At 46.0% G+C, this 20,170-nt stretch overlaps 7 protein-coding genes across 7 annotated transcripts; 5 read left to right on the top strand and 2 right to left on the bottom strand.

Annotated features, from left to right (window-relative positions):
* Window positions 1-161: 161 nt before the first annotated feature.
* EAE98_000640 (uncharacterized protein) lies at window positions 162-3,882 on the top strand (the record flags this gene model as incomplete). Its single annotated transcript, XM_038948258.1, has 6 exons — window positions 162-359; window positions 493-1,785; window positions 1,864-1,915; window positions 1,966-3,675; window positions 3,732-3,806; window positions 3,857-3,882. 6 exons carry the CDS (start codon window positions 162-164, stop codon window positions 3,880-3,882), a joined length of 3,354 nt encoding a protein of 1,117 aa, XP_038815935.1.
* A 2,216-nt stretch (window positions 3,883-6,098) lies between these two features.
* On the top strand, window positions 6,099-7,071 carry EAE98_000639 (uncharacterized protein; the record flags this gene model as incomplete). Its single annotated transcript, XM_038948257.1, has 2 exons — window positions 6,099-6,322; window positions 6,474-7,071. The coding sequence occupies 2 exons, from the start codon at window positions 6,099-6,101 to the stop codon at window positions 7,069-7,071; spliced, it is 822 nt and encodes a 273-aa protein (XP_038815934.1).
* Window positions 7,072-7,334: 263 nt separating this feature from the next.
* Window positions 7,335-8,209, bottom strand: EAE98_000638 (uncharacterized protein; the record flags this gene model as incomplete). Its single annotated transcript, XM_038948256.1, has 2 exons — window positions 7,335-8,030; window positions 8,099-8,209. 2 exons carry the CDS (start codon window positions 8,207-8,209, stop codon window positions 7,335-7,337), a joined length of 807 nt encoding a protein of 268 aa, XP_038815933.1.
* A 642-nt stretch (window positions 8,210-8,851) lies between these two features.
* Window positions 8,852-10,872, top strand: EAE98_000637 (uncharacterized protein). The gene is made up of 4 exons (XM_038948255.1): window positions 8,852-9,048; window positions 9,148-9,451; window positions 9,525-10,079; window positions 10,132-10,872. Exons 1-4 carry the CDS (start codon window positions 9,032-9,034, stop codon window positions 10,771-10,773), a joined length of 1,518 nt encoding a protein of 505 aa, XP_038815932.1. The 5' UTR covers window positions 8,852-9,031; the 3' UTR covers window positions 10,774-10,872.
* An 80-nt stretch (window positions 10,873-10,952) lies between these two features.
* On the bottom strand, window positions 10,953-11,884 carry EAE98_000636 (uncharacterized protein; the record flags this gene model as incomplete). The annotated part of the gene is made up of 2 exons (XM_038948254.1): window positions 10,953-11,387; window positions 11,564-11,884. 2 exons carry the CDS (start codon window positions 11,882-11,884, stop codon window positions 10,953-10,955), a joined length of 756 nt encoding a protein of 251 aa, XP_038815931.1.
* Window positions 11,885-12,648: 764 nt separating this feature from the next.
* On the top strand, window positions 12,649-14,459 carry EAE98_000635 (uncharacterized protein; the record flags this gene model as incomplete). Its single annotated transcript, XM_038948253.1, has 7 exons — window positions 12,649-12,673; window positions 12,793-12,833; window positions 12,935-12,961; window positions 13,033-13,108; window positions 13,176-13,706; window positions 13,757-14,180; window positions 14,231-14,459. 7 exons carry the CDS (start codon window positions 12,649-12,651, stop codon window positions 14,457-14,459), a joined length of 1,353 nt encoding a protein of 450 aa, XP_038815930.1.
* A 1,072-nt stretch (window positions 14,460-15,531) lies between these two features.
* Window positions 15,532-20,010, top strand: EAE98_000634 (uncharacterized protein; the record flags this gene model as incomplete). The annotated part of the gene is made up of 5 exons (XM_038948252.1): window positions 15,532-15,547; window positions 15,668-15,819; window positions 15,919-19,549; window positions 19,720-19,883; window positions 19,984-20,010. The coding sequence occupies 5 exons, from the start codon at window positions 15,532-15,534 to the stop codon at window positions 20,008-20,010; spliced, it is 3,990 nt and encodes a 1,329-aa protein (XP_038815929.1).
* Window positions 20,011-20,170: the final 160 nt, after the last annotated feature.

Raw genomic sequence — 20,170 nt, 5'->3', positions numbered from 1 at the left:
TCATCCAAATCTGGGTAAATCCGGCATCGCGAACTTGGAACTACTGAATTTCCGAAATTACATGGGGCAGTCGTTAGACCACTTCGCAGGACGATAACAATTTCGAAACCGAGCAGGAGGAGTATTCCCCTCGTAGCAACCTTGCAGACGAATTATACAAGATGGGTTTCCTGGGTGTTTATACCGCAGTATATGATTATGTTCCGGCAGGCGAGGGAGAACTTACCATCAACGAAGGTGATATCCTCTATGTGCTAGAGAAGAGCACAGAAGACGACTGGTGGAAAGCAAAGAAGAAGGCCTCTGCAGACGATGAGGATGAACCCGTGGGATTAATCCCAAATAACTACATCCAGGAGGTATGGATATTCAATTTCAATCTGCGATTCATGACAATGGCAATAGGGGATCAACATACCCGTTCAAATGAAATTATGATGATACTTGGTTTATCGGCGATGGTGCAGCATATGTTAACTTCTATCTCTGTAGGCAGTTCCATCTAGCAAAGCTAGAGCTCTCTACGACTACACGAGACAGACAGACGAGGAGCTATCATTCACGGAAGATGCACAACTCGAGGTTTTCGACACATCAGATCCGGACTGGATCTTGGTGGGCTTCGAAGGAGAGTATGGCTTTGTACCTGCAAATTATATTGAATTATCTGAGAACTTAGAAGAGCCCAAAGAAGCACCTGCTCCAAGTCTTCCAAGCCGACCTAGACCACCACCAGTTGCAGTGGAAGAAGAAGCACCGGAGGCGCCCGAGTCTCCTCTACCACCTCAGTCCCCCGAATCCCCAGTAGTTGCGACCCCAGCTACTGCAATCGCAGGTATATTAAATCAACAACAACAGAGGAAATCGTCTGCTCCGGTAGCTCGAGCCCCACCAGAATTCACCCCCGAAGCCTCCGATGAAGAACCACCCACGCCTACATTACCTGCGAGACCAGTATCGCAAGTATCTGTACCGCAGCCTAGTCGAGAGCGGGAGCGAGAGTCTACCCGGCATTACTCCCCAAGGCTTCCTGCATCTCCCACTGGTGTTGCCGCATCCCCTCCTTATAATAGAGTATCTTTCGCTACAATGGGCGTAGTAGATGCCCCAGATGAGTCTAGAGCGAGTCGTGCACCAGGTGGGTTTCACATGTATAACATCAGCGAGATGGTGCATGTAATGGGCAAAAAGAAGAAAATGCCTACAACTCTAGGTATCAACATCGCTACAGGTACAATCTTGATCGCCCCGGAGCAAGCCCGAGATGGACCAGAACAAACTTGGACAGCGGAGAAAATGACGCATTATTCATTGGAAGGCAAGCACGTTTTCATGGAATTAGTACGCCCCACCAAGAGTATTGATTTCCACGCCGGGGCTAAAGACACCGCGACGGAGATTGTGAGTGCCTTGGGAGAACTTGCGGGTGCTGTTCGAGCAGAAGGATTAAGAGAGGTCATCGCAGCAGGATCTGGATCTGGTCAGAAGAGAGGACAGGTTCTCTACGATTTCGTGGCACAAGGAGAGGACGAAGTAGATGTGAATGTTGGGGATGAAGTCGTTATAATTGACGATATAAAGAGTGAGGAATGGTGGATGGTACGGCGGGTCAAGAACGCGAAAGAAGGAGTTGTTCCAAGTAGTTACATCGAAGTTGTTGGTACAATACAACCACAAAGTTCGGCTGGAATAAACGCGGGGCGATCAACCGTTGAACAAAATAGGCTCGAGGAGGCGCGTCTAGCAAGGGAAGCCCTGAAGACAGCGAAGAGAGACGAGGTTGAGGTAGGCCCTGGAATGCGACTACCCGAACGGGGTAGCAGTCTATATGCTCGTGACAATGGTAACCAATCTGGGCAACAGAAGAGACGAGATAATGGCCGAGAAAGCAGCTCTTCGAAATCTTCGAAATCCAGTACGTAACATTTCCATCCAGCGCAATACATTGTAGCTAACAATCCATAGAACCTGATCCTGCCAAAGTAAGAACCTGGACGGACCGCTCGAAGTCCTTCAGTGTCGAGGCACAATTTTTAGCGTTGAAAGACGGTAAGATAAATCTTCACAAAATGAACGGCGTGAAAATTGCTGTCCCAGTTGTCAAAATGTCAGTTGAAGATCTGGAATATGTTGAACGAATGACGGGCGTATCCTTGGATGAAGATAAGCCGTTATCAGACATCAAAAAGCAGCAAAAGTCACGAGCAGCCGAAAGACAGCCGAGCAACGGTGCAAGTGTCGGTGCAAGCATCGAACGTCCAGAGTATGACTGGTTTCAATTCTTCCTCTCCTGCGACGTTGCGGTGGGTCTTTGTGAGAGATATGCACAAGCATTCAAGCGAGATTCTATGGATGAGAGTGTTTTGCCTGATATTGATGCCACTGTACTTCGGAACCTTGGAATCCGCGAGGGGGATATCATCAAAATAATAAGATTCATAGACAAGAAATACATGCGGAAAGATGGGAAGCGAAACGTCAGCCTTGGTGACGATGAGGGTGAAGCTGGCCTCTTTTCTGGACCCGGTGGTACATTGAAAAATAATACCCGGAAAAGTCGCCCCGCTCCTGCTGTACAAACTAATGATGTGGTGGATGCGAACGCCTTTTCGCAGAATGGTTCCGAGAAGTCATCCCCTCAAGGTGTTGCCACACCCCTTGCAACTGCTCCAACTCCAGCAGGAAAGGATGTCAAGCGAGGAGGGTTCGATGATGATGCATGGGACGTTAAGCCATCAAAACAAGAAGCCACAAGCAGTGCGCCTGTCGAGTCTACACCGGCTCCAGCTCCCGCTCCACAGCAGCCAGCTATCACTGGCTCGATGCAAGAACTTTCGCTGTTGTCCACTCCTCTCGAACCAGTAAAAGCACAGCCGACTGCTCAAGCAACACCGCAACCTCAAGGCCCACCTGCCGTCACTCCTTCAATATTTGCTGGAATTGGAAATCAACAAACTGGGCTCCCTCAACAGCAACCTGCTCCTTCTGGGCCTTTGTTCCCGGCAAACTTAGCGCGTCAACGTCCTGGACCCCCTCAAATGGGCGCAAACACGACTCTAATACCACCACTTCCTCCTTCGCGACCTTTATCAGCTCCTCAAGCTGTGAGCGCTTACGCCCCACCTCCACTTCAAGCTCAAGCTACTGGGTATGGAGCTTTCCAACCTCAAATTGCTCCTCCTGGACAAAGTCTGCATGACCTCAATCAACAACGCATGCAACAGCAGCAACAGCAGCAACAGCAAATGCAACAACAACAGTTTATGCAGCAGCAAACTGGCATGATGCAACAACAACCTACCGGATTCAATCAATTCAATCCTGGAGCACCCAACAACTTTCAACAATTCCCCATGCAAACGGGCGCTCCTCAGCAATTCATACCGAATCAAACAGGTACACCATTTTCAAACCCTCCAGTACAGCCATTCCAACCACAGCCACTTCAACCTCAAGTTACAGGCTTCCAGAGTGCATTCCCTACTGGGCAACAATTCCCTCAACCTACCGGTGTAAACTCATTCTTGCCTCCTGCCATGCAACCTCAGCAAACAGGCATGATGAATGGAACAACAAGTTTTGGTGGCCAGAATTTCCCTGCACCACCGGCTCCACCTGCGCCACAGCAACATCCATCCCCATTAATCCCTCAAGCGACCGGGCCAGCACCACCAGGTAATTTTTTTCTTCTACCATACTATTATATGAACCTGCAACTAATTTGTTTTCAGTTCGTTTTGGTCTTAATGGTACTAATAGCATCGCGCCACAACCCACTGGCAGACGCGCGAACCTCTCACAAGCCAGTAAGTTCATCTCTATGTCTCCATCAATTTCAAACACTAATGCAACACAGCTCCTCAAAATCCATTTGGATTCTAAGTTGGCAGTAAACAAATGTACACTTTACCCCGGCTATCATTGTATTTCGCGTTGTAAAATAGGTGGATAGGCATGCATAGCTAAGCATCGAGATGTTAATATCTTTTTTATTTTACTTTGACAGAAATTCGTTTACGTGGTCACGTATCCGTGGCTATGGATATATTGGGAAGGGCGTAGCGGAGCCTATAGGAGAGAGGTTTATATCGATATTATATCATATCTAATTGATCAATTTATTTGAAGGGGGATAAAGTGTGATGTGTCCGAATCTTTGCTGATGATTTTTGTTTGTGATTTGAAGTCGACACATGGAGTGTTTTATGGGTGAGTTCCGGGCACGGTCTTTGTTTTTAACTGAAATCCGGTTGCAAGGACAAAAAATGACAACTTAGTTAGTAGCTCCACAGCCGGATTCCGATAAGTTTCTCGAGAATATTGAAACGTGCGAAACGTCAGGGAGTAGGGAGCGTTCGAGATCTACACACGCGCACGGATGCGCTCTTAAGCACGGACTGAAAGGTGGATGGATGGATGGATGGATGGATGGATGTGAATCAAGCTTATTTTGACGAGACTCGTGAGAGATATGTTTGTGAGTTGTAATGTGGTTGTGTTGTAACGTGGTTTTGTTGTGGAGGGGAAAGTTTGAGGAGAGGGTTTGAGGGGAGGGTTTGAGGGGAAGGTTTGAGGGGAAGGTTTGAGGGGAAGGTTTGAGGGGAAGGTTTGAGGGATTGGGGATTGGGGTTTGAGGTTTAAGATTGAGATGGGGAAAGGGAGAGGAAGAGGAGAATTTCGGGAGAGGATTGGCTGGGTGAGGGTTGGGGCCTTGAGGCTGTGAGTCTGTGAGTCTGTGGGGCTGTAACTTTTTGAGAACCTTGGAAGAGGGTTATACTGCAGTGGCTACTAGTGTAGACAAAGATGGAAGGGGGCTTGGTTGAGGAGCGGGATGAATGCTCTGTGAAGGTTTGTGGAAGTGTGAGTGTGAGTGTGAGTGTGAGTGTAAGTATAAGTAAAAGTATCAATAAGTAAAAGTAATATCAAAAAGGCATTGTGTATTTTCTCGGGATCGAGTCAAATAGGGAAAAGAAGGAAAAGAAGGAAAGGAAGGAAAGGAAAAGAGATGAATGATACTGAACGATCAATCGTTTCGAGAGTATTCTGCTTTTATTTGTATTGTATTGTATTGTGTTGTCTTCGTTTCGTTGTTTATCATCACACGAATCAAGGATAGTCTTGAAAGAATCCTAAATTGCAAGTCTGGGTTATGTATCTTTAGTCTTGGAGTTTTGTGGTGTGAAGTTTTATGGTATGAAGTTTTATGGTATGAGATTTGGGATTTTTTAAGGTGTGATGTGAGATGATACGATTTGATGTGTTCATGCTTCTGTAGGTATACATGTTTATTGTTGGGCTTGTTTTTCTCTCCTGGTTTGTTTTGTTTTGTGTGGTGTGGTGTGGTGTGATGGTTATGATGATATCTCAAGAGAAATAAAAATCTTCGGGGAGACACGTTAACTGCTGATGCGCGAGATGTTTCATGGTGGTGAGTTTGTGGTTTTTGTAGTGGTTTGGGATGTTGCTACCAAGGAGATTTGGGGGGTCGAGGATAGAAGATGGAAGAGAGTGAGGGATGGAATACTAATGCTTGTGATGTACTGGTTTGTGTTGATGAATCTGTAATTTGTAGCAGAATATCGGATGTCGGAGTAGCGGCTCGAGAAGTCGTGTGGCAGATTGTTTTACATGAGGTTGTACGATTCGTGTTGGTCTGATGTTTTGTGACTGATGCTTCTTGGCTGATGCTTCGAGGATGAGGTTTTTGTGTGTTATGTGTTATATATTATTCGGTGTCGGTGTTGAGAGTGGTGTCGTTTTTGTTAATTCCTATGCATACTTATATAAATTATATCGATCACCTCAACTTTCTATCCGATTTTTTCTTTCGTCTCTCTTTGGTTATTTATTGACACTTTTTGAGCTCGAATTCCTTTTTGATCTTTTATTTTTGTTTGATTTTTCTGTGATATATATATTTATATACATATATACAATTGACAGGTTCAATTCCATTTACCTAATAACTCTCACAAACATATATATATACCTATATATACACATAAACATATGAACATATAAACATCTAATTCTCCCTCCACCACACATTTATACATTCATATATTCATATATCTATATACTCCCAATCAACCCTTAAAATGCACACCCAAACCCTCTACACCTACACGCTGGTCGCATTCGCGAGTTCCGTTCTCGCGGCTCCGGTAGGAACCTCAGGATCCCTGGAATCCACATCTACATCTGTGGCCAAGAATCTAGTTGCTCGAGAGCCATTTGTGGTTTATGGGAAATCTTTTGAGGAGGAGAGTGGTGCGTTGTTTGGGACGCAGACGCAGACGCAGACGGAGAGAAGAGTGGATGGGTGGGTTTTTTATTTTATTTTGGTCTATGTATATGTATATCTATATGTCTCTCTGTAACCTTATTTATGTTCAAAAACAAGGGATATAGACAGAAAATAGAGTATTAGGAAGAGAAGGAAAGGAAAAAAGTAAGAAACTAACAGGATATAGATTCGCACTCCCGATATCGAAAACAACGGTTATTTCGAGAGGGAATGAGGGTGCTTCGGGTTCACCTCCTAGTCAGTCGTCGGGATCGAATAATGGGAATGGGAATGGGAATAAACCACCTCCAGGGCCTCCTCCTTCGAATGGACCGGGTAATAGTGGGGGACCTCCTCCTGGATCGCCACCCCCGTCGAATGGAACGGGTAATAGTGGCTCGAATGGGAATGGAAACGGGAATGGGAAGAAACCTCCTCCTGGATCGCCTCCTTCGAATGGACCGGGTAATAGTGGTTCGAATGGAAATGGGAATAAACCACCACCAGGGTCTCCTCCTTCGAATGGACCAGGTAATAGCGGGGGACCACCTCCTGGATCTTCTCCTGGATCGCCACCCCCGTCGAATGGACCGGGAAATAGTGGTTCGAATGGAAACGGTTCATCGGGACCGTCGAATGGACAGGGTAATAATGGTCCTAGTGGTTCGAATGGCCCTAGCTCCGGAGGTCCCAGTGGGGGATCGAGTGGTCCTTCGAATGGAAATGGTTCATCGGGACCGTCGAATGGAGGACCAAGTGGAGGAGCAGGCGGGAATCAGTATTAAGGAATCAATTTGAGAGCGTAGTAAAGAGTCAGGGAAAACGGGAAGAGTGAGGTTCTATTGAATACGGTAATATTTATTCAAGTTAATATATTATATTCATCAAGAGGATGATTTGATACGCTGAGCGTATGCACAAAAGGGCGAAGTAAGCGAAAATTGAAGAGAGGGGTATTAATACTGTATATAATTTGTTGTCAGGGATAGATGTAGAAATAGAAAACCTAGAATCAGAAAACCATTATCATTATCTCTCTCTCTTCCATTTAAAACATTTCACCTTCCTCTCCCATCGACTTCCCAATCTTCACCTGTGGAGCATCATCCGCAAATCTCTCAAAAATAGGTAAATAGTATTCCGTCGCACTCAAAGTCATTTGAATACTCTTTCTCTCCTCGATGGCCTCGACCCATTTCTCCCATCTTCCTCTCAATTCTCCTAATTCCTCAAGATGCAGACCCCCTTTGAAGTAATCAAAGACCCAGATACGGAGTGCCCAGGGCGCGAGGACATAATCTACTATACACGGTTCTTTGCCCGCGAAATAAGGTCCAATAGGATGCATCTCCTGCGTAAACTCATAAAGGGAGGTAAGAAACCTATTGCGAATCTTCAAAAACCTAGGATCCATCAATGAAACCGATTGATACTGAAGAAATTGATCAAAAGCAGGTACAACACGTGATGTGATGTGGTCGGTCCAAATCTTCAATCTGGCTCTCTCGAATGGTTCGCGAGTGAGCAATCGAGGGTAGTGAGATGGATAGGCATCTTCGAGGAACTCGCATATGATTGTGCTTTCGTAGAGGGCTTTGCCTTCGTAGGAGAGGGTGGGGATGAGACCGCGGGGATTGAGTTTGAGGAGGGATAGGGGTTTTTGGTATGGGTTTACTTCGATATATTGGAAAGGGATGCGTTTCTCGAGAAGGAGGAGGAGCACGCGTTGGGTGAAGGGACAGAACTGGTGGGTGGAGTGAGTGAGTGAGTGCAAGGTTGTGGAGATGGGAATGGGAATGGAAGGACGCATACCCATCCAGCATAGAGCTTGACTGGCTCTTCTTTAGAATGTTGTTTTACCATCTCGGCAGCCAAGCCAGTGGCATGCGGAAAGAGATTCGCATCTGGGTGTAAAGCAGACATGATGAAAAGGATGATTGGTTGATCAACAGAACGGACTCAAGATCAGTGTAGAGGAAGAAAGAAGTGCGAGTATAACCAGAGGAGAAAATTATACTAACTTACTAGGTGCTCAATAGATCCATGACTTAGCTGCTATTTACCTGTGTACCTACCTAGTATCTAGGAGTGCAGCACTTGCCTATCTAAACTAAACAGCGGTGGGTTTCTCGCCAATTTGGGTGATGAATTCACGATGATGGGAAAGTTGATTTTCCATCCAAATCGGCCACCAAAAAGATTCAAGCCACAAATGTTATAAATGACGAAATGAGGAGGGGTTTAATTGGTTGAGACTATTTAGATGGTGGTAGTTTCCCTTATATATACCCAGATAGATAATTACCGGTGGTTGTAAAACATTACCATCTCTTGAAGAAGAACGAAATTAATTAAGAAGATATAGTCAAGATAGATAGATATAATATATACACATATATATACACCCGTATATACAATAAATCCTCGTGAGAAAGTAGTCATGTTATATAAAATCCCTACCTAACCTCCCTTGTCCAGCTGAGAAAAGAGTCAGATTCACTTATCAAATGTGTGGCTGAATAAAACATCCATCCATATGAACAAATAGTGGCGGGGCTATGCGGACCACCTTTTGTCCAACAGACATACATACCTAACATCCATACCTTTTTATTTCTTACAACCATTTGATTTCCACATCTTCGATTTCAATATCGATTTTGATTTTCCATCGATTTTCAAACCCCATCATCTCTCGAGTCGCAAATCCCATCACATCACACAAATACAAACACAGTTGCGAAAATGACAGGACCTTCAACGTAACCCCTCCACTTTTCTTTCCCTTTCCCTCTGCCCAACTCTCCATCTCAACCACCGCTCACATGTGAACATTACTAACCTCTTCACCATCCCCACAGACCCGGCCAAGAAGGGCCTTCCTTCGCACCTCCTCCTCTCCCATCCGGCTGGATCGCCCAATGGGACGGGAACTCCAAGAAATACTACTTCGTGCAACTCAGCACCGGGGCTTCGCAATGGGATACACCTACGCACGCTGCACCCACGGGACCCACCCCCCAAGCGACGCCACAGGGAACAGAACATCCATATGGATTGCCAGGAGAGAATGGAAGTCAGGGCCATGCGCAGGAGATGGGCGGTGATGGAACCAGAGGATTTGGAGGGGAGAACGCGGGCGGTGATGGGGAGAGAGGTATCGGGGTGAGTTTCTTTCTCATGTGCTTTAATCTGGGATGGTTATCTCGCATCATGCTAATGTCTTGTTCGGTAATAGTCTTTCATCACAAACCAATATCTTAAGAAACAAACCGGAGGCATTCTTGGTGGAGGCAGTAGTAGTTCCGGTTCCCAAGGTGGATTGGGAGGACTAGGCGGACTCGCCGGTTCGTTCCTTGGGGGAGGATCATCCGGATCAAGCCACAATAATAATAATTCGCATTCGACGAGTGGAGGTGGTTCATCAGGTATCGCCGGACTCGCCAGCTCATTCCTTGGAGGAGGATCATCTGGATCAAGTCACAATAACAGTAATTCGCATTCGACAAGTGGAGGTGGATCATCAGGTATCGCCGGACTCGCCGGTTCGTTCCTTGGAGGTGGATCATCCGGATCAGGTCACAATAACAATTCGCATTCGACAAGTGGAAGTGGTTCATCAGGCATTGCAGGTGCTTTGATGGGCAGTCTATTGGGTGGTGGAAAGAAAACAGATAACGCGCAAAATCAGAATCAGAATCATTCTGGTTCGCAGAGTGGTCAACACGGACAAAGTGGTGGAAGTGGATTGGTGGGGGGTTTGGGGGGAATGTTTGGTCATCAGAGTCAATCTGTAAGTGAAATTGCTTTCATACACTATGGTATTGTGCTAATGTTTACAATAGCAGGGTGGTGGAAACTTTGGATATTCAAACAATAGCAGTGGAAGCCAAGGAGGCTATTCTGGTGCTGCTCCTCCAAGTTCCTATCAACCAGGTGGTGCAAGCCAAAATAGTTACAGCTCTCCAGCTCCTGCACAGCAATCTTATGGCCAAGGAGCTACACACACTCCATCGTCACAGTCCTATTCTCAAGGACATGCACCTTCTTACTCTCAAGGGTCTGCTACATCACATCAATATGATCCACAAAACCCATCTCATGGCATGCCACCAAAGCATGAATATGGCGCTCCAGGTCAACAATCACAATATGGTGCCCCTCAACATCAGTCTTCATTCGGACAAGCACCACAATCACAACATAGTCAATACCCAGGAGCTCCAGCTTATGGATCTGGTCCAAGTTCTCCCGGAGGATATGGTGCACCTCAACATCAACAGCATGGACAGCACCAACAACATCAATATGGTGGTCCACCTGGTCCAGAGATGTCAGGAGGAATGTATGGTGGTGGTCCACCCCCTGTACCACATGGCAGCCATCCTCACCATGGTCAACATCAACAACATGGCTCACAAGGTGGTTCATCTGGTGGTTACCCTCCTCCTCCTTCAGGTGGTTATCCTGGACAACCAGGATGGTAATGCTTTTTTTACTCGCGTTATGATATGATGAATACAGGTAGCAATCTAAAAAATATTGGTGTGTTTGGGATGGTCGGGTTTCTTTTGAATAGAATGGATATGGTATCCTGTAAATGCAAAACTTGCATGGCTTTCTTTGATGGCAAATAATTATAGGACAATGATAGCCTGCTGATTATTCATAAATCTTTCTTATGATCCAATTCTTCAGTGCCTATTTTGTATATCCATGTCATGACGTATCGGGAAATATACCAACTGCCAACAGCTAATAAAATTATATAGGCGATTGTTGGTACTAACGATTGAGGTAGGAGATTGAATATGTAGGGATCGAGAATTATATCAATTAAAACGGGTGGAACATTTTCCATCAGAGTTTGGTTCATGGTGTGATAATCGGCTGCTGCATAAATCTGGAGGAATAAAGTTGACGAGGTAGCATCTTTATGCTTGTATCTGGCATCCAAATCTTGAATTTGGGAAGTGGGATCGGGAAGATCGTTGAAGAGAGGTTGATGAGTCTCGGAATATTGTGCAAGAGATGTGATTAATTCCGAAGTTCCGAATACCGTGGGTAGATCATAAGTCTGAAGCTGAAATGAAGTTGGATCCTGGAGGGAAGGGAGGGAAGGTAGAAATTAGCTTGATTCAGATTTATATATATGGAATATTAAATATTGGGATTTGGATCTCGGGAGTTGCGATGTATAAGTTGTGGAATAGGTGTAAATATGAAATATGAAATGTGACATTAATATGAGATATGCAAGGTGGGAACAGAACATACCGTAGCAGCCCAACATACTCGCACTTCGTATCGCTGTCCCTCTTTCAACCCGTCGAGTAGATACCATGACGAAATCCCCTTTTGTGCATCTGGTGTGGGAAACTCGGCGCGGATATGCGTGCGCAGAGTGTGGTGGTCGGGAGTGAGAGATGGGAGGTGTAGATCGGAGAGGGTGGGGTGGGAGAGCGGGATGCTGAGGGCGGAGGGGGCGAGGAAGATGGCTTTTTCGGTGTTGGCGTGGACGGGGGAGAGGTGGGTGGTTAGGAGGAGGAGAGAGAGGAGATTGGGTAGGTTGTGGTGGAGGAGGGTGGTGGGTTGCATTTTGGAGGGAGGGAGTTGGTTGGTTGGTTGGTTGGTGTGATGGATGGATGGATAGATGGTGGTTTTTAGGTTTGGAGCTGTGTTGTGTTGTTATGTTGCATTTTGGAATTCTCGGGTTTGGTGGTATGGAGCTGTATGGTGCTGCCGTTGGAATTGTGGTATAGGATTGGATTGGATTGGATCCGGCCTCGTATTGGATTTGATTTTCCTTCTTTAATCAAGGTGTTGTGCTGGATTTCGTATGATGCTATTCATCCCAATTATGAATCTCGACCTCCCAGCTCAGCTCGTCCAGCTCCTAGGTATTTACCAATGTTTCTTCTAGAAGTCAGTCAGTCTATCTTACTCCGTACCTTCCATCGTATCCCGAGGTGTTTCATATTATTCTTTTCCACTAGCTCACCTTTTTACCAATCAATCAAAGCGACTAATCCCTTCTGAGCTTAATTGATCTATCAAAGTGGGTAAATTCTAGAAGCTCTGACTATAATTTCCCAATCCTGACTAGTCCACAAAACGCCAACGCGGTCGCCCCTTTAGATACAAATCCCGTTGTTTATTTTCTCTCCACTTTTTCAAGAAGCGACGACTTTAATTCCTCAACATCCTTCCCCTGGTGCTTTCCTAATTCCCCACTATCAAATCCTCCCGAAAAGTAGCATATTTGAGCAACATTCTTGCAAGAGATTTCCTTGCTAAGATCATCTTCCTCTTCTAAATAATCTCAAATCTACATCTACCTCTTCACCTATTTACTATTCAAGATGCGTGAAGTTATTAGTGTCAACGGTAAGATTCTTCCGACGTGTTCATACTATACACCGCTATAACTAGGGGTTGTGGTGGTATTTTGTAAACAAATACAATATTGATGCTGGAAAGTATATACTGATTTGGTTTCTCTATAGTCGGTCAAGCCGGTTGTCAAATCGCAAACTCTTGCTGGGAGGTATGTTTACAAGTCAACAAGACATGTTATCGCACTGTTGTTGTTGTAGAATGTTGACATGGAACTCGTGTGACTGACACATGTTTTTTTCTCTCTTGCAGCTCTACTGTCTTGAGCATGGTATTCAGGTAAGAATCTCCAAAATCAACAATACCCTTTGGAATACTTGCGAATCCTCACTAATGCCATCTCTCTACAGCCCGATGGATACTTGACCGAGGAACGTAAAGCCGCCGACCCCGACCAAGGCTTCAGCACCTTCTTCTCCGAAACCGGTATGCATACAGTTCAAGTACATATATTATGATGGGTCAGATTGCTGACAGGATATATCAAATAAAGGTCAAGGAAAATATGTCCCACGTGCGATCTACTGTGATCTCGAGCCAAATGTCGTCGATGAGGTCCGTACCGGTACATACCGCAACTTGTTCCATCCAGAGCAAATGATTACAGGAAAGGAGGATGCCTCAAACAACTACGCCCGTGGACATTACACTGTTGGCAAGGAGTTGATTGATCAAGTTTTGGACAAGGTTCGCCGGGTTGCCGATAACTGCTCTGGTCTCCAGGGTTTCCTCGTTTTCCATTCCTTCGGTGGTGGAACTGGATCTGGTTTCGGTGCTCTTCTGATGGAGCGTTTGTCAGTCGATTTCGGAAAGAAAGTAAAGTTGGAGTTCTGTGTCTACCCAGCACCACAAACCGCTACCTCTGTCGTCGAACCATATAACTCCATTTTAACCACTCACACTACCCTTGAGCACTCCGATTGTTCTTTCATGGTTGATAACGAGGCTATCTACGACATCTGCCGAAAGAACCTTGGTCTCGAGAGACCTGATTACGTCAACTTGAACCGCTTGATCGCCCAAGGTATGATAGTTTTCAAGATAGGAAATTTGCCTCGTGCTAATATTTTATAGTTGTTTCTTCGATCACCGCCTCCCTCCGATTCGACGGTTCCCTCAATGTTGATCTTAACGAGTTCCAGACCAACTTGGTTCCATACCCACGTATCCATTTCCCTCTCGTTGCCTACTCCCCAGTCGTTTCCGCTGCCAAGGCATCCCACGAAGCCAACTCCGTTCAAGAAATCTCCATGTCTTGCTTCGAGCCCAACAACCAGATGGTCAAGTGTGACCCACGTAACGGAAAGTACATGGCTACTTGCTTGTTGTACCGTGGTGATGTTGTACCAAATGATGTTCACGCTGCTGTGGCCACCCTTAAAACTAAGCGTACCATTCAATTCGTTGATTGGTGCCCAACTGGTTTCAAGATCGGTATCTGCTTCCAGCCACCTCAAATGGTTCCTAACGGTGATTTGGCCAAGGTCAACCGTGCTGTGTAAGTCAAAGTAACCCCCTTTTAAATGTTTTTGCTAATTCCTTTCAAAGATGCATGCTTTCAAACACAACTGCTATCGCTGAGGCATGGTCCGCCCTTTCCCACAAATTCGATCTCATGTACTCCAAGCGTGCTTTCGTGCATTGGTATGTCGGTGAGGGTATGGAGGAAGGTGAATTCTCTGAGGCCCGTGAGGATCTTGCTGCTTTGGAGCGTGATTACGAAGAGGTTGCGACCGATTCTCTTGAGGGTGACGAGGTTGCCGATGCTGAGTACTAAATCATTCTCTCGTTCCATATGTTTATCTCCTATGGGATCAAATATTTGCAGAGCTTTATTTAGTACTTGATATCGTAGCGTGTGATGTTCTTTGAGGCTTGTTTTGGAACAGGTTCATGTTTTCCGGCAAGCCTATAGAGACATTCTTCCTTTCAACGAATTCATGAAGGAATTTCTCTTGTTTTTTAATCAGAATGCTTTTTTGTAATCCCAAATACCACAAATCCTAGTAGTCAATACAGATACCAATAAGAAAAATCTAGACAAATGTGATTTTTATTTCGAAAAAGGACATTCTTCGATTTTGTGTTCATGATCAATTATGCTAAAGAGGAACATGCATTGCCCATCTCCCCCTCATGAGTGATGCATGAAATTGTCTTGTATGTCATACATCTCATAAAGCTGCTAATGTATCACAATGCACGACCATGAACGACAGCAAAGTATAAAAGATGTTAGTTTAGGCAAAGTGATCCGAGATGACAGCAAAATGTGACACGGAAAAGATATATGAAAAGATTCAGCGTGGTTGAGGTTATCCAATCATTCTAAATGAAGTGAAGCAGATGATGGTATGATGGAAATTGATTTGATGCCGATCCGATTTCTCCGCCTTTCGCTTCTGCTGGCTAATTTAATGTGAGGCCTGGGTTGGCTGTGGCTAGGTAGTAGTTATTTGTAGGTACTTTTATTACTTCAGTACATTACCGGTCCATGCCCGCCTTGCCTTGCCTTGCCTTGCCTTGCTTTAACCTTAGTACCTTAATAACCTTCGCTCTTTAATCATAAGTACCTACCATCAGAACACTACACTACTTCCTACGCATTAGGTTGAACTTGGAAAAGAACGTCCAACTCCCACGTTTTTTGATATTTACTACGTACGGAAGGAAGCTGCCTTGGTTTTTTGAATTTTGAAAGAGATTTCTCGTATTTGACTTTTCTGAGTTAGCGTCGGTTTAGGTATCATTTACATGCTCCAGGAGCTTCACGATTGTCGCAAGCGGCTTCAGTGATTATTGACAACTTTCTGTTCCAACGACTGCTCGCAAATATTCAGGAGAGTAGAATGGCCGACGATCCAGGTAAGATTTTCTTTATTTTCGGAGCTTGATGGCTGTCGCAGATAGTGTTGGATGGTTATTCAATAGCTATAGCTATACGGGATCTGCGGGTGGATGAATGCACTTGCTAACAGCTGTCAGCGACACCAGCCTTAAATCTAAGTCCCGAGGAGAAGCGTGTCTTTGGGCAATTGTTTCGACAGGCAGATACGGAAAGTATTGGGGTTGTTACAGGAGAAGTCGCAGTTAAATTCTTTGAGAAGACGAGATTGGAACCCCGAATTTTGGGAGAGGTATGTCTTATGCTATTTACTTGGCTTACTTGTTTTACTTGGTGTAGCGCAGGTGAGCTGTCTCTGTGAGCGACATGAAACTAACTTTCTGGCTATTAGATATGGCAGATTGCGGATAAGGAGAATCGAGGGCTTCTGACACCGGCGGGCTTTGGTATCGTACTAAGATTGATTGGCCATTATCAAGCTGGACGAGATCCCACCCCTGAATTAGCTCTACGCCCCGGACCACTACCAAAATTCGATGGAGGTTTGGGTAATATCAGCCCTACTGGTGGCTTTCAAGCTTCCATTGGGCCTCCTCCCAGTGCCTTGCAACCTCAACCCAGCGGATCTGGTCCAATTCGAGTCCCTCCTCTTCCCGCCGACAAATCATCACAATATGCACAACTTTTTGAGAAATCAGGGGCTCAAGGAGGTATTCTTCCGGGCGAACTTGCCAAGCAGATATTTGAACGCGCTGGTCTACCGAATGAGATACTAGGTAGGATATGGAATTTGGCAGATACGGAACAACGAGGGGCTCTTACATCTACCGAGTTCGTGATTGCTATGCATCTAATCGCTTCGTTCAAATCCGGACAACTACGAGCCTTGCCCAATATTCTTCCTGCTGGTCTTTATGAAGCTGCTACACGAAGAGGACCTGCCAGTCGTCAATCTACTGGCAATGGTGCCATGTCGGCAATTCCAAGACAATTCAGTGGGCAGCATGGAAGGGCTAGTAGTCCCCTCAGTCGACCTGCATTCACACCTCCAATCCCACCACCTAGCGCTGGAGATTGGGCGATTAGCCCAATAGATAAACAGAAATTCGATTCTATTTACCAAGGTCTCGACAGATCGGGTAAGGGTTTTATCACGGGAGATGAAGCTGTACCATTCTTCTCGGAATCGAAACTTCCAGAGGAGGTGTTAGCACAGATTTGGGATCTTGCCGACATAAATTCAGCTGGTTTTCTCACTATGGATGAGTTCGCTGTTGCTATGTACCTCATCCGACAGCAGCGAGGTAAAAAGGATGGCAGAGATTCGTTACCAGCCACTTTACCTCCAAATCTCATTCCGCCAAGCATGCGAAATCAAGTCAGACCGGCACCCATGACTACAGCTCCAGCTTTTGAAGCTCCTCCACCCACAATGCCCAAGTCAGCTGCTGAGGATCTGTTTGGACTAGATGCACTATCATCACCGCCACCTGCGCCTATCCAAGCACCACAATTAACTGGAGGTTCTGCATCTTTTGGTGGGAATCGCCAACTGAACGCGGATCCCTTCGGGAATGGTGCTCGACCTTTGAGCCCAAGCTCTCCAATTCAAGCATCTCCACAACATACAGGATCTGTCTTTAAGCCTTTCATTCCATCCTCTGCATTTGGACACACCCTCACTGCACAAGCCACTGGAGGATCTAACAACTCTGGGCCTTCTCGATCATTCTCGCAGCAACCATCAGTCAGCGAGGATCTTCTTGGAGACAATGATCCGGAAATTAGCAGCAAATTAACCAACGAGACTTCGGAGCTCGCAAACTTATCTAACCAGGTTGGAAACTTAGTAACACAGACGAAGCAAGTTCAGGATCAGAGGAACGCAACACAGCATGAATTAACTCAATCCGATTCTCAGAGACAACAAATTGAGGCCCGCCTTGCTCAACTTAGAACAGCGTATGAGCAAGAGGTTAAGGATGTGCGAAGTTTAGAAGAGAGATTAACTGCCTCGCGCAATGAGACCAAGAAGCTTCAAACAGAAAGTGCTATGCTTGAAGCGACTTTTGTGGATCTTCAAACTCAACATGGGCAAATTGTTACAGCGCTGCAAGCTGATCAACAGGAAAATGCCAGTTTGAAAGAGCGCATGCGTGTTGTTAATGCGGAAATCGCACAGCTAAAGCCATCGCTTGAGAAGTTGAGATCCGAAGCGCGTCAGCAGAAGGGGTTAGTCGCAATTAATAAGAAGCAATTGGCAACTAATGAAAGTGAACGAGACAAGCTGAAGGGTGAGGCTTCGGATTTGACCAAAAGTATTGAGGAAGACAATGCAACCCTTGCAGCAGCTGCTAGGGCTCGTAGCCAAAGCCCCGTTCAGGCTAGAGCTCAGAGTCCTGCATCGGTTGCAAGTCCAGCACCTTCTACCATGAGCGCCAACAACCCATTCTTCAAACGCCAAGTAACTGGTGGAAGTAATAATGATATGGGCTCTCCTTTTGCTACTTCACCCGTGCAGCAGACTGACCGTTCATTCGAGAATGTATTCGGACCAGCATTTACTTCTGGTCTTCCACGTCAAGAAACAGCAGCGCCCGTTACTTCCTTCAAGCAAGATCTCCCCACCCGACCACAAACTAGCGGTGGATTTGCTACTCCATCCCTTTCAGGCGAAGCACCCCCACCAATGCCTGCATCAAGACAAATAAGCTCAAGCTACTTGCCATTCCCATCCCACGATGATTCTGTAAGCTCATCGCGACAAGTTTCTGCCCCAAATAGCAGATTTGGGGATACTCCCACGGGAGTTGATAACCCTACAAACTTTCTGGGAGCCACTCAGAGTGGTTTCTCCTCCGCGAGTCAAGCCGAACCTGTTGTAACAGCTAGGGCCATTTCTCCTGATATCGATCGTCGATCGACCGCATCTCCTGCTGTTGCAGATTCCAAGGAAACAATTCCTGGAGCTTTCCCAGGTGATGATAATTCTAACATTGTTGCCACGCCTACTGGCGGTACTACTTTGAGTGAGCAAGCTGCCGCTGATCCATTTGCAACTACGAAAGAACCAGTACGATCTGGTACCGCCAAGGACGACTTCGATGCAGCCTTTGCAGGATTTGGTGGCTCTGGCAAAGCCCCAGAGCGTTCAAATACTGGAAACTCCGTGGAACCCGCTGCACCTGTAGCAGCCCAATCTGGATTTGGCCAGGAATTCCCTCCCATCTCGGAATTGGAAATTGATGATGAAAGCGATAGTGCTAGTGAAGATGGCTTTGGTGGTGGTGGTTTTGAAGATGACTTTAACCCAGCTTCTCCCGACCAAGTTAGGAAAGCCCCTGAGAGTCCTGTCCAATCACACGCTGCGGATAGTACAACTGGAAGTGCAAAGGAATTTTTAAGTGCACCAGCTCCCGCTCCTACTGCTGGTAGTGATCCTCCAACTCCTAATGCTCAAGCTTCGCCACCTGCTTATGATAAGGCCGTTTCTTCGGCTGATCAAGCACACTCGGAAGTTCAGCAATATTCTGGGCTTCTTCCATCTCGAGAAGTTCCATCTCCTGAACATTCTACGTCTTCTGGAGCGGCCGCTCCCCAGACTAGCTTTGGAGCCCCAACACAGCCAGCCCCGCCCGCCAAGGTCCCCTTCGATGATGACTTCGGTGACGACTTCGATGATCTTGAGGATGCCAAAGAAGGTGAAGCAGATGACGAATTTGCCAATGCAGCTTCATCTATCCACGAATCGAGAAACGGTTTAGATGACTTCAATCCCATGTTTGATAGTCCACCATCATCTAAACAACAAGATCATTCTAGCAATGCTTTTGGTGGTGACGGTTCTGGATTTGGAGACTTCACTGCGTCTTCAACACAACAAACTGCTGCGCCAGCTGCCGTGAACGACAATCATGATTGGGATGCAATTTTCGCTGGTCTGGATGGGCCAAGTGCTGAAGGTAGTGGTTCTGGCCAGGGTAATGGTAGCGGTACGGCGTCGAAAGAGACAGAACATGCTGGTAGGTATTCAAGTCCTTCTTTTGATGGATTTCCTCCTCCCCCTCCTCCTCCCCTCCCTCCAGGGAACCCAGGGATCATAGCGCTCGCCCGTTGTACGGAGCCGCCGCACTGGAGTGGAAGGACTTTTATCCCAACGCCAATCGTGTCCTATGGCTAACCTGGAATCTAGGAACAACATTAACTGGAGCAGCGGCAGAGAGACCACAAATTGGAAGAGCACTGACAGAAGGTGGTGAACATGACGATCCAATTTTAAAAAATCTTACAGGGATGGGATATAAGCGAAATGATGCTTTGGCGGCATTGGAGAAGTATGATTATAATTTGGAGAGGGTGAGTTTTTCAGTTTTCTTTCTCTGTCCAGGTGGTTTTGGATTCAGGGGTTGCGGGGTTCTGAAATGAACATACAAACGCTAATCATGAAATGTGTTAGGCGGCCAACTATTTGGCAGGTCAGTAGTCGATGAATAAGCCAGGGGTGTGAAGGGATGAAGGGATGGAAGATGGAAGATGGAAGATAGAGAAAGGGCAGGGTAGGCGGAGGAACGGGAAAAGGCGAAAGGAATTGTGCATACTTAATAATCCCCCCGTTAATATTGTATCGATTACGTTATACTGCG

The sequence above is a fragment of the Botrytis deweyae genome, assembly GCF_014898535.1.
Source record: "Botrytis deweyae strain B1 chromosome Unknown BDEW_001, whole genome shotgun sequence".
NCBI lineage: Eukaryota > Fungi > Ascomycota > Leotiomycetes > Helotiales > Sclerotiniaceae > Botrytis > Botrytis deweyae.
Note: the sequence above shows the minus strand (reverse complement) of the source record. Positions and strands in the feature narration are given on the sequence as shown.